Source organism: Hippoglossus hippoglossus, chromosome 23 (genome assembly GCF_009819705.1).
Source record: "Hippoglossus hippoglossus isolate fHipHip1 chromosome 23, fHipHip1.pri, whole genome shotgun sequence".
NCBI lineage: Eukaryota > Metazoa > Chordata > Actinopteri > Pleuronectiformes > Pleuronectidae > Hippoglossus > Hippoglossus hippoglossus.
In genome coordinates, this window is record NC_047173.1 from 4,493,821 (window position 1) to 4,508,054 (window position 14,234).

General features: G+C 41.4%; 1 protein-coding gene across 2 annotated transcripts in view; it reads right to left on the reverse strand.

The window, feature by feature from the left end:
* Positions 1-1,612: 1,612 nt before the first annotated feature.
* The window catches only part of ano2b (anoctamin 2b), a 58,726-nt gene continuing 46,104 nt past the window's right edge, over positions 1,613-14,234 (reverse strand). Inside the window, exons 24-25 of one of the 2 annotated variants that reach the window (XM_034578719.1) lie at positions 5,894-5,999; positions 1,613-5,151 (exon numbers count right to left, since the gene is read on the reverse strand). In XM_034578719.1, the coding sequence (XP_034434610.1) occupies positions 4,777-5,151; positions 5,894-5,999 (481 nt within the window). In that variant the 3' untranslated portion in view covers positions 1,613-4,776. The remainder of the gene's footprint in view (positions 5,152-5,893; positions 6,000-14,234) is intronic. The other variant, XM_034578720.1, reaches the window with a different exon arrangement.

Genomic DNA, 14,234 nt, shown 5'->3' on the forward strand with positions numbered 1-14,234 from the left:
CAGTTCATGTGTTTTGGGGGCGTAGCTTTGACTAGATGTATTAGTTGCATTATTTCGTAACTGTGGCCTGCTTTTGCGAGGTTTTCCATGATGACTGACTCCATAGCTTTAATCCAGTTCTAATACCTGGTTCAGCAAAGTAACCAAACACGTTTCCTGGTAGGATGGGCACGTACCAGAAGACGGTTTACTGGAAGAAGAAGTTTGCGAAGAGAGGTTTTTAGATTCTCTCTCACACACACACACACACACACACACACACACACACACACACACACACACACACACACACACACACACACACACACACACACACACACACACACACACACACACACACACACACACACACACACACACCTACCCTCACTGCGTGTGGTAACTGCAGCTCATTCTTCTGCAGTGAGGTTTAGCTTAGTTGTGGTTTCATGCCAATTTGGCTCCAAAACTACAAAAAGGAAAAGTACCTGATCTTCTGTTACAACATGTAAATGAACACCCACACGACCCATACATCACTCCAATTGTGGTGTACACATGAGCAACACACATCACAACTATTTTCTCGTTAATTTCCGACTTTGGTTTGAAAACTGTCGGGATTCTTCTGTTTTTTTACTTACAGTTAAACAAGAAAACGTGTTTATGTGCATTATCATCAATTACTGTTTGTTATATGCATGAAGATGACTCAAAATGATTCAAACATTTACAGATCAGCAAACACTCACACATACCTGAACACGTTGCTGCAGATCCTTCTCAGAATGAAGGGGCTGAGCTGTAATCCATGAAAAACCAAAACTTTTGATGAATTTTCCAATTTACTACAAATGTTTTCACCTGCAAAAGACCAAGGGACAAGCTCCCCCATTTAAATCCACAGACAGGAAGTGATGTCAGTGTTGCCTTCAGGGAAAGTCAGAAAAAAGAATGTCTGAGAATGGTTATTTGTTCAGACTGTTGCACAATCAACATTACATACACTAATTTACTTAAAGAGATGGATCTTCACAGTAAATCAGGTGACACAAACAAATGTCCAATGTTTATTGCTTTTGCCGACATTATATGTACCCGCTGCTATTATATCTAAAACTATATAAAGGGCTTTCAGTCCCTTCTTCTTTAGTTGACGGGTTTCTTTCCAGAGCACTAAAAATAAATACTGTTTTCATTCATATCCATATACTCAGTCAGGATAAAACCACCAGGAAAAACTAGAGAAACAACAGAACACTCGACTAAGCATTGCTGCTGCCCCACTACTGGTTATAACAACTGAAAATGAAAATGCAATTCTACAATTTAGTGTAGATATTAATATTAATATTAATGTGCAATAATGCTGACTACCTGTTTAAAGCTGCAAATGCCATAGAGAAGACAAATCAATTAATTATGTGTTAATTTAAAACGTAACTGAAGAGTTACCTTAACCCCCCTGAGGTCTTATTCTAAGCAACAGTGTCACATATGTAATGTAACAAGAACTACAACGTCCACCAAGTGACAGAAATATATTCAGAAATGTTCAGAAACCATTATCATCATCCCAATAGCTTTACAAATGCAAGTTAGGTAATCACTCACTTTTTTCTCGTTTTATTTCTGTTTTGGTCTTCCCAATTCATGAGAACAATATATGGGTCTTCATAAGTTACAAAAAGCTTGTTCAATAGTGTTTCTTGGCTTCATTGGAAATCATTTTACTAAAATGCATTTTGTTAATTTTGTATTTGAACATAAAGTGAGCAGAGCCCTTTCTTTTGTATTATTTTCAGTGGAGGGACAACCCGTAGGAAAGCTAAGATGGAAGAAGGCAGGGGGAAACAAGGGAACATTTTATCAGGAGTCATTTCTTGACCAGCTGCCATGTTCAGCCACCTGATCAACTGGTTGCCACATAAACTTCCCGCAAGACCAATCAACCCCAGACCCTCTCCACATCTCCACAGTGGAAAAGTCTACAAGACCAAATGGGTACCTGAGATAATTATCAGTATTATGTAATTTTAAATGCATTTCCTTGTGGGGTCATCTAAATACAATTTACTGTGTGGTTGCATTGCCACATTCTAGCAAGCAGAGAAACTTCAGCCTTGTAGCTTTAATATTTTCTTCTGGCCAGGAAATCTCACTAGGACTATACGGCTTCATAAAAAGGCCAAACAATAAAATAGAAAAGAAAAGAAAAAGGCCAATGAGAAAAAAGCAAACAGATCACACAACATATAAAAATCATTTCATAATCCATCAACAAATCACGTATTAAGGAACTTCTACACCAGCTTAAGGTAAGGATCACATTTTCTTGGATGACAAAATCCAGTACAACACTCCTAATTATGTCCTTGTCCTAAAACCCATGTGAACACATTTAAAGTGAACAGTCTGTCACTGAGTCCTAACTGAGACAGAAATACACAAAAGGCCTCTTAAACAGCACTGAGGGCCACATGTCTCCATTGGTGATGTCACAAGAACTGGATATGGTGTTCCAAGATGGCGCCCAGTCATTCCAATTAGAGCTCTCCTAATTTGCATCATCAAAGGAAAATGAATTTTTGTTTGGGAGTTGCAATATCTGGCCATTTGTTCTCAACACGATTGGATCTATGGAAAAGAAGCAGCTACATTTTGAATAATACGGAACAAACAGCACTGAGTCTGCAGAGGGTGTCAAAGGCTCAGCCGGTGTTGAAATAACACAAACAAAAATTAACATGGAGCAGGTTTTATCGCTAACATTAGCGGGGTTGATTAGCTTCCACCGTCTGAGCAAAATGCTCGTCAGTTTAGCTCGCTGATTTCCATATACAAACATATCACAAAGGATCCTCCCAAATATTGAATGTTGTTAAGGGGCATGAAAATGATTTCAGCAGCGCTATCTTGTTAAGCAAGTGGAGAACTTCTTACTGTCCTCTCTAGTGAACTCTCGGTAGTTTGAGTAGTGAGCATAGACTGTATATAAAGATGGACGTCGCTTATTCCTGTTGTACAAAAACTAAACCACGGACACTGCAGTATCAGGCTCACTGCCAATGCATGCACTCGACCAATCATGAGTCGATCTCAGCTGTCAATCAAAACATTCCACCGGGTTTTTATAGCATCAAATTACCAATTAAAACCAAACATATCTGATGAATGAACGATTGAAGAACCGAACTACAAAAAAGAAATAACATGCACTTTGACTTTTTAGTTTAATCCATGTCATCCACTAACATGGAGGAGGCAGGGTTGACGACCTATACTGCAGCCAGCCACCAGGTGGCAGCAAGACGATTCAAGATGTCCAATCTTTATCTACAGTCTATGGTATTGAGTCGTAGAGATTTTAGACACTTACTTATCTTTATTATTTTACATCATTACTGTCAGTTATTGAGTCACACAATCTATAAAATGTGCAGCGTTGTATTGTGGGATTGTCGGCAGAGAGCAGCTCACATGCCATGGACTCCATTTCTTTCACTCCATTGTGTTTTTGCCCTTAGAAAATGAGGGCACAAGTGTTAGCCAACAAGCTGAAGTTGTCTAAACATATAATCTATCAGATGTATCTGAGTACTGGAAAGACTGATTCAGTCAGAAACAGATGGTCCTGTTCGAATCTGTGTACCGTCTGTGTTTCTCAACAAACCTCCAATATGGCTGCCAATCAGAACTTGCATGACACCACTAACTTCTCCGATGAGAGCTCTTCTGTTTGAGTAGTAGATATCCAGATGTATTACTTACCTGCATGAACGTCAGTGTATAGTCTGGTATTTTATAATGAAGGAATGCTTATGAAGTATTGGTTTCCATGACAATAAACACATAGACCATTTCTAGCTATTCACAGTTTTGCAAAGTTTTAACAAAGTGTAGTCATCAGGTAATTCTACCGACAGCTGTAAACGTCCATATGGCTAACAGGAAAAATGCTTCACAATTCATCTAATTCTAAAACTGTAGCTTGGACTAATAGTGGCACACAACAATATGCCACATTGGCATGTGCATCCATCCATCAGTACGTACAGGGAAGTGAGAGACAACGAGCAGCAGATGTAGCGTGACTAACAATCTTAGTAAAGTCTGAAAATGATTCAAAGAGATTCCTGAATTCTATGAAGAAAAATGAACTTGAACACAATGACTGGTGTAGAAAAAAGAGAAAATGATTAGCTCTTCTAGGAGGCGTGTGTGCTCTCGGTGCCATGCAGCGGAAAGTGTGGGAAATGCGGAATGTCGGAGCTGCTACAGATTCAGTTAAAAACAAAAAAATGACGTAAAGAGCGTAAGCACGAAAAGCAGGCAACTTCTGACCGTCCCCAGCTCTAGTAGTAAGCCACAATGTCCATCAATCAGTTTACGTTGAAGCAGTGAACCTGTCCATTAGTTCATAGATCTGTCTTTATCTCCAGTCTCTTCGTCCCTGTAATATTACATTGTTAATACAGTAATTATTGCTTGTCTACGCTATGAAGCTAGTGTTGCTCACTAAGTCACTTATTTTTACCAAAAAGTAAAAATGATAACACTATCAGGTGAACAGTCGCTGCGAATAGGAACAACATACACACCCACTCAACCAGTGTGCACATTCAGCCAAACTTGAGACCAATTAATCAAATGTCATGTTCAGAATTAGGCTGTGACGTCTTTAATCACAGCGCTACTGTGTCGACCACACCCGGACACAAGAGACACAGTCAGAGATGTGTACAGACCGAATCGCCCGAGCAACACAGTCCTGAGCTACAGCCCCGCAGGTGTGTGTCACACCGCTGTGTGTTTGGAATTCTCATTTTCATTCAACGGTGGAATCTTCCTGCTGAACTGGCTGAAGCTGGCGGCCCGACACCTCGCCCTCGGCCCTGCTCCGTCTCCGGCCGGGGTCTGCGTGGGGCCTGGGGGGAGAGTGCTGTAGCGGCCTGGGATGGAGAAGCCCGGTCCCGGGTGGAGCACGTTGCTGCCTGGCTGCAGCGTGGTGTCCTTGGCGAAGAGGCTCTGGATGAGCTGGAATTTCTCCTTCTCTTCCCTCAAGAAGACGTCCACCAGGAGCTTCTTCTCCCGCTTGAGCTGCTCCACGATGGTTTTGGGGACGTCAGGGATCACCCAGGCGACCACGAGGCTGAGGAACATCACAAGGTTCTGGAGCAGAGAGGGAGAGAGGGGGATGGATGCAGAGATGAATGTTTTTGAAAAATGACAGGCGGTCTAAAATATGTTTCTGTGGAAGTTACAAGGAATCTATAATGTGTATGTGCTCAGGTTTCTTCAACACAAATGCATTTATGTTGATGGGAAATTCTGAGCCTTAATAATATCAAATAATTAAATAGTACCTATGAATATTATTGTTTCTTTCAGTCTTACTTTATTTTGGGGACAACCATGCTTTAATTTGATACATATAATACAGTTCACAGGGCTTTGAAAAGAAGACGTCTCGGACAGCTCTGCTGCTGAAGGACATTTGGGAGACACATGTCGGTGACGGGTTGAAAGCGGAACGAGTTGTTTATGAAAGGAGCCGGTGGGAAAGTGACTGCGGCATCTGGTCGTGTCTGCGACCATAAAGTCACTACGGCATGATCCACCGAATTAGAACTGAGTGGTCCACAACCGCATGCACACACAATTACTTTCTATGTCTTTTTAATGTACAAATCACTTCCATACAACTGAGCTGCATAAAATGGGCAATGGGACAACACACACAAAATCTATGCGGTGCTTTTTACTACACCGCAGTGCAACTTATGTAGCCTACTGAAAACCCATAACCATGTATGCACTCGCACCGATTCCTATTTGTAATATGCTTATTATTCTGTGTCAGCTGTAATAAGCATCAGATCAAAAACAGAAAATAAACAATGAGATAGCATACTTGGAACAATATGACAAAAGCCAGTCGTGCAGCCAGGACACACCAGTAGTGTTTGGAGAACTGGTACGCGTCTGGAGACCAAGGGGGCTCCCTGTAGTCTTTGTACCTAGAACAAAAGCACACATTAAAACATGATGGATGCTGGAAAGAAGAGGTAACTCAAATTCCTTTCTGTTTTATCGTTTCATACTTGACGGGAAATAAATAGAAAAATGTATTGGTTGGAATCGAGCAGGTGGTTCACATGAGCAGCAAAACGAAGACGGACCACCTACACAACAACAGACCCAGTCGAAGCATAATCCAATGAGCGCATTGTTCGACAGGTGATCGCTGGGAACTGCTTCAAGTCTGTCTCAGTCCACTTTTATTTGCATCCTGATTTATCTTTACCAGGCTGAGGCAAAGTCTCATTACCACACGTGACTCCCTCCCTCGGCCTGGGACCTGACACAAAGTGCAATAAACTTTATTAGGACTCCTTTCCTTTGTTTTCTTTGTAGTAAACACTCTTTATTGTGCTGGCAAAACAGGCTGAAAACTCGAACCACATGTGGAGCCGTAAAGGCCGGCGTGCTCACGGTGAAGAGGAGAGAGGGAAGAGAGGGAGACGAGAGGAGGGAAGAGGAGAGAGGCAGAAGGACACTGTCAACTGTCACACACACACACACACACTCTTATCTGTTGTGGCCTGATGGAGTGAAGGCTCTAACACATGAAAATGCAAACATACTCCTGAGCCAAACTTTGACTCTATATATATAAAATTAGGTCCCATTTTTGGTTACACTTTGTTATCTCCGAAAAAGTTAAACACTGACAAAAATTGTCCTTATTAGTCACTGACACGCTGCTGGTTTGAACCAGGCCCGATGACTGTTGGGTGTAATACTTGATATTAAGTGCACAGACTGTGTTGAAGGCCGTTGAAATGACAAAAAGAAAATTGGTGCAGTAATGTAAACTCTGTGGCGGCCAAACGATTCAGGGGCCAGATATTCTGAATCTGTTGGTTCCAGGATCAAAAGGCAAAGTTAAGTGATAAAGTTAAAGCCTCATGACTCAGAACATCTTAAGAAACCACAGGGCAGCGTGTCAGTGTCCCATCAGTCAGAGGAGCACAATATAAAAGAAAATCTGGAGTATGAAGAAAACAACCTTTGATGCTTTCTTTCTGTTAATCTGCAGTTACGACGGGGCCAGACATGGAATAAAAGATGAATCTAGTGGATCGGCATGTATGGACAAACATCTGGTTTCAACAACATGCAAACACTGATAGTTCAGATGAGACCACGTCTTATGTATGGGATAAGTATCGTGCCATATTCTGAAACAAAAAAAAAGACAAAAAATGTCCACGTCTATACCTAATAATTTGGTATATAGCGTGCGATTGGACTGTACCTTCAGCAAAGAGCAAACAATCGGTCAAATGCCCCTGCCACAAGGATCCCGACTTTCTGTGTTTCTGATCAGAGCTGGGGGACAATGCTGCGAAAGATCGCGTGATTCGTGAGCTCGCAAAATATGTGGGCTCGACTTAGAAACAAACAAATGCAATAGAAATGTAGGTGTGTGTCTGCAAAGTTTTTAAAAAACCGAGATTTCCCCTTTTAAAACTCAAGTTTTAACGTTTCAGAGCTTTTTATCCAATGTACGTGCACCAGTTTTCAAATCACCATTTACACTGTTTACGTTTACAAAACCTGGAAAACAAATGGATGCACTTGGAGAACAGTGACAAATTTTAAACTCTGAAAATGTGTTGAAAACTCAAATACAAAATAATATTTGCAGAGAGAAAATTATTTTAGACGATCAAAACAATTTGCGAGGCAGGGCAAAATGTTGCAAAATCTTTTCACTGGATTTCCAGCTTTCAAACCACAAGTTTCCACCTTTCAAAGCGTTTTTTTGAGTTTTTGAATATGGCATGATATTCATCCCATACTCGAGAACGTATGTTCAGGAGTTAGTGGTACAAAGACAAGCTGTATCCATGTGGATGCAATCACTCCTATATAACGTAAATAGGGTCTCACCCTGTGTTCCACTGTAGGGTTTATTTATAATGTAAGTGTTTGGATGCAGTCAGTCTTTCATTTTATGGAAACCTGAGTCTGCTCTCAAGCAGAACAGCCAGCTGAGCTGACAGTGTGAGCGTTAGTGCTAAAACACCTGCCGCACAAAAGCACATTTATCAGTGCAAACAACAACAAATGAAAGTTTGACTTTCCAGTGTTTAGTTAAACTTTCTGAATATGGACCAGAGGACCGACAGTCGTCAGCGTGAATGTCTTCCTCACACTGGTTTCTTAGAGCGACGTTATGTAACACCAGCCACTGCGGTGACAAGTGGTAATTACATCCTGATTAGATGGAGACGGAAAGAACGACAGAGATTCATCTGTGATTGAAATGTTGTCTACTTAAATAGTTTTGTGGTTTGGAGTCAGAGTACTGGTGTTGTTTTTGTCATCAATAGTCATTTCCTGTCAGTCGCTTTAACAACATTAACACAACAATTATTACATATTACATAATTACATGAGCTGACTGCTTTCAAATGGAATGAGATCAGGGGGAGTAAACAGCTCAGGGTCTCCTGGTGAAGCACTATGACTTTACTGCTTCTTGAATTTCTATACTCCAACAAAGAGGTGACATTTTCCCCATTTGTTCGTTTGTCAGCAGGATTACAAATACTGCATGCTGCAGTGGCGGCTCGGTATTGTTCGGTACCTATGGTATTCTAAAAAAAGATTTGTATAGCCCATATTCACAAATCACAGTTTATCTCAATTAACAATGTGCGACATCTTCAGTCCTTAACCCTCATCAAGAGTAAGGAAAAATAACCCAAATAAACCCTATTAACAGGGGAATAAGTATGTAGAAGCCTCAGGGAGCCACATGTGAGGGATCCTTCTCCCAGGACAGACAGAAGTACCTTAGATGTTCTCTCAGGAGAGTAAGCACAACATTGCAGCAGAAACTATGAGGTCCGACTATCCGCGTGGACGGTAAAAACATTATGGACAGTGGTGGGAGCATGCGGTTGCTTGCATTAGCGGGAGAAAGAACTTGGCAAATAGCACTGCACATACCAAGTTAGAGATCTCTTATTTTGTTGCAAATATGTGTAAATATATTTTGGTTCATTATGAAACTGCGGCAGGACAAATTTTAAATATGGCTGGCCACCACAGTCTAAATAATCAATAGGAAACACTTTTCGTTATACTTGAATCATGGTGGCATGCAGTACATCAGCACATGCAGCAATGTGAGATTGTTTCAAGCACAAAACAGAAAGATGGTTATCAGGTGAAATATTCAGAGTCCGAACACACCAGAAGGTTTTCAGCAGCAGGATACTGCCGTCGACCGACTCTCTATAAAGATGGTCCAGTAACAGGCTTCCATATTTATCTAAGAGGGGAGTGTACAGTGGAGGGACGGGGGAGTGAGTCAGCACCAGGAGACAGTCCCCCTCTTTGTTAATCTTAATATCTTCAGGAACAAATCCATCCTCTCAGATCACTGAATGCACAGAGGAGATAAAAGACACTTAAGTGATTTACTGACAAATGTCTGGATTATGTGGAGCCATAGCTACAGACAGAGCCAGTCAGATTGGGGACATTAAGACAGACACCAGACAGAGTCAAGTAAAGACATTAGACTGTCACAGATCACTCATCGAACCACATGGCCGAACTAATAGAAAGAAAATCGAGGACATCAAGATGAAAAGTTAGGTGTCAAATGTAATTGAAGATATAATTGAATCACTGCATGTTTACTGCAGATTAATGTCCCTGTAGCTCACGACTAACCAATGAATGAAAGGGGCCAAGGCAGATACTGCGTTGGTAAACATTACTTGGTGAAAACATGAGTTAGTTTGTTTGTTTAAGCAAGTATACAGAAACAAATTATTGATTACTACTAAACTTAGTGGTATGCATCAGAGAAGAACCCATTAACTTTTTGGCGAAGATCCAGATCAGGCTCCAGATCCCCCAAAACGTTTTATCACTTTCTTTAACATTGCTTTTTTTTAAATATATTTTCACTTTTTTCCAAGGCAATAATTTATACAATTTTTAAAAAAAAATCTGGCATTTATTGAGGACTGAATTTTGTATATATTATATATTATAAGTGTGCAGCTTGATTGAATTTAAGGGGACTGTTGATCCTCAGCAGAGGTAAGTGTGCTCTACTGTCAGGGCAACATAACACAATGTAACAAAGCAGGTGTCAACTTAGAAGTGAGGCACAGGTGAGGTGGAAAGATAAATGCAACATCCACAGTTTGACTCCCAGCCAGAGTACATTTCCCCCCCACACACACACACATTTCCTGCCCCTCTCCGCACTCTCTGTCTGAATTCATACTTGAACACAGCTAAATTGTCAGGCTATAAAACTTTAACATCAGGCTGTAACTTTATACGTTTTGCTTGTCAACTTTATTCTCATCTGGTGAGTTTGATTTTCACGCAGCATGGTGTGTTTGTGTCTGTGCATGACGGCCCTGTGATAGACTGATAACCTGTCCTGGGTGTTCCCCCGCCTCTTGCCCTTTGTCCACTGGCTCCGGCCCAAGTGGCAACCCACCGTAACGGCTGCTCGAGCCTCAGATCCTCAGACGGGGGCCCGCTGGCTGTCTGGCAGCTCAAGACTAAAGGTGACCGGGATTTTGGCAGTCAGGGCCCCTCAGCTCTGGAAACTCCCAGCCTGAGGATTTGAGGCTTCCAGATTCAGTGGCATTTCTTAAATCCCTTTTTATCAAATCCGGCTCAACGTTGTTTTTTTAATATGTCCCCTCTGTTTAATTTTTTACCATAAATCGTAAATTATTGTTGGGTTTGTTATTTGATTTGAATTTTGTTTTTACTGATTCCATTTGTAAAGCACTGCATAAGTGCTGTACAAATAAAGTTTATCATTATTATTATTGGGTTGTGAATTGCCGCTTTGAATCCTAGAGTTTGGGATCTTTTCGAGTGCCATCTTGGTTTTATGTAATCAGAAGTAACCATATTAGGAGCAGCGGGGGGGGGGGGGGGGGGGGGGGGGGGGTGGAGCCTGATACTCGAGGATACTGCATACCTACACCTGAGACCTGGGCGGTAGCTGTCAATCACACTGTGTCCACGCCTCATTATCTATTTGACGCTAAATTGTACCATAATAAACACAATGAACATCTTTCTATAATGAGCTGAAAACTAACGATTGTGACCACATACACTGACTTTAGTATTATATATATTTTATATTATTTATTATATTAGGTGTTATTTCATTTCAATGTATACAATGCTTACAATGACAATTCAGATTTAATTTATAAAAATGTTTACTGATATTATAAAGCAAGTGAGAATTACAGTCATTTTCTGATAATGTGACTTCTGGTTGCAACCCGTGGAGTCGCCCTCTGCTGGTCACTCAGGAATAGTTTTCATATACAGTCTATGCTCGAGCAGCCTTCAACAGTAAGCGGTATAGCTGATGGATGGAGAGAATCAAGTTTTTCATACATACATACATACTTTGTTTCAATCATGAATTATCTCCCTGTGCTGTCAAAGCTTAAAACAATCAGGAAAGGAATGCAGGAAACTGCGATGAGTCGTTCAACACATCAAGAATGAAGTTTAACGCTGACACGACATAATAGGTCTCTCACATCCACACACTCTGTCATGAAACAAATTCCTCTGCAGCTAAAATAGATGGAAAGGCCCGATTGAGCTGTCTCACTAAGCACTTGACTAGCAGTATAGAAATAACAGAGGGGCCGGCAGAAATGTGTCTCTGTGTGTTTTAGCGAGGTCTTATGGTGTCTGATTCTTTCTCCTTATACAGTCATGTGTGAGGAATGCTGCCTGTGAGAGGCAACTCTTCTCTCTCTCTCTCTCTCTCTTTTCTTTGATCTGTTCATCTTTCCCTCTTTCGCTCACCAATAATTCACATCGTTACGTCTCAGATAAACTTCCTGTGTGAACAAAGCTGCTGAACACGAATCCACGTCCTGACACTTTAACTCAACTCACCTGGGAGGAATTAAAAGCAAAATGTTATTATCAAAGAGCAATTATCTCTCTCTTTATGTGTGTGTGTGTGTGTGTGTCTGTGTGTGTGTAGGTGTGTAGGTGTGTGTGTGTTCTGGACTCTCCATGTTTGGATATAATAGTGCAGCCCAGCAGCAACTGGAGCATCTAACTCAATATTCTATCATAAGACTGCTCAATGAGATATGATTAGTTTTGTGAGGGACCTGAGAACGTGTGTGTGTGTGTGTGTGTGTGTGTGTGTGTGTGTGTGTGTGTGTGTGTGTGTGTGTGGTCCAGGTGTTCCTTGTGTTGCGGGGACCTACTGTAAATCTGTAAACTCAGTAACATTACGGGGTCGTATTTGATTAATACTGTCGACATCTTTCAAAGCTTTTCACATCTCTCACATCCATACCAATACGTTTTTGTTTTAAAACGACACTTTAAAATGAAAATGATCTCTGTCCACACGAGTGCTTTAGCACTGCATCAGTAATAATCCCAGTCCATAGTAACTCACCTGAAAACACATATCACCTGACCATTTCTCGGGGCATGTGCGGTGTGAACAGGAAGCAGAATTTCTACTCTGCAGTTTGTTGCTCTGCACAAAATACTACGAATAAAAAACAACAGTGGTGAAAAGAAAGAGGAGGGATTTCTTTAATTCGATAATGAGGTGAGACTGTTATTGACAGTAAACCTCTGGGCGGCTGTTGCTCAGGCGGTATAGTGTGTAGTCCGCTGACCAGTAAGTTGGAGGTTTGATCCCTGGCTCCTCTTCTAGTGAATGTTGGTGACCCTGTCATCGTTCTCAAACATCTCTGTTTCTACCCATCAATACCCTCGCTTTTCAAACTAAAACATGGTGAAGCGGAGTATTATAGGCAGGCGTAAACATGGCAATTGTGACAGCCTGTCAGAGGGACAGAGAGAGTGTGTGTTATCTGTTATAATATAAAATAAATATCTATATTAAATAATTATTTCAGAACAGAACTCATTGCTAGTTTGTTCCAGCTGCACCAGTATCAGCCGCAGGGGCGGACTGAAATGGTAATCCAGTCCGGAAATTTGACTTCATCCCAGGCCACCCTCACGCAAACCATCACAGCGCCAATTCTTTAGTCAACACAGTGCCTCCTGCATGAGATCCAGGAGTAAATCTGTAAACAAACAAGGGTCAGAGCATTCCCAACCTCACAAAACACACAAACACACACAGACCCGCATTACCAAATATGGCCGCTGTCAGGTGATGCGGGAGGGAGACCAAAACCGGAAAACAGCATCTCTCCTTTTCTGCTGCGTGAGAGAACATGTGCGTCTGCTTTTAACACTGCTTTTTAAATTCAGATTTTTGTTCCCATGTCATTCGTATCTCTCTGTCACCCTCTCTGTCCATGGAACGGTTACGAGCTGAGAACAGGGACAGCGTCTGGCATCCTGCAGCCTTGGCGTGTTGCTTTACGATTGGTAGCGTCTGTAGTTCTGTCCACCAAGTTGGTCCAAGCTGAAATATCTCAAAGGGTTATTTTCATAAATCCGTGGCCCCTGAGTGATGAATCCCACTGACTGGGGTGTCCTCCTCTAGCACCACAATGGCTGCTTTTACATGCACACTCGTATGCCGGTTTTTATCATAATCAGGATATGGTGTTTACATGGAACATTGAGAAATTAGGTTATTCCTACCCCTGTATTCATGGCAAATGACCGTTTGTGATGGGTGGCAATTGAAAAGGAGGTCACTTTGGCTTGTTAAATCCCACCATCGCATTGCAGATTTGGCTTATCCCAACTTATTGCCATGCAGCAATGGGAGATGAGAGCAAATATAGATATTCAGGCGTGACTGTTGGGATCGAGTCGTCATGATGGAGTTCAGTTTTCAGGAACAGGGATAAGATGTATCCAGGCACCAGTACCCTGGTAAATTACAGAATACTCCAACTTGTTAAATCTGTTTTTAGAAAACCCAGATAAGAGCTTATCCAGGACACTGAAAACAGGATACTTCAAAAACCTGACCATGATAATAGTGGGCATGTGCACGCAGTCACTGATGTTCATACTTGTCTCTAGGTAAATACCTTGGCAGCTCTACCTGATGGATTGCCTTGAATTTTGGCATGTCAACATATTCCTCAGGATGAATGTATTATTTATGGTGATCCTCAGTTTTTTCAGCGAGGGGGCTACGCTCACTTAGTCAAAATTCTTAAAAACATTACCCAAAACTGTATTTTGTACACAAACTGAGTGGT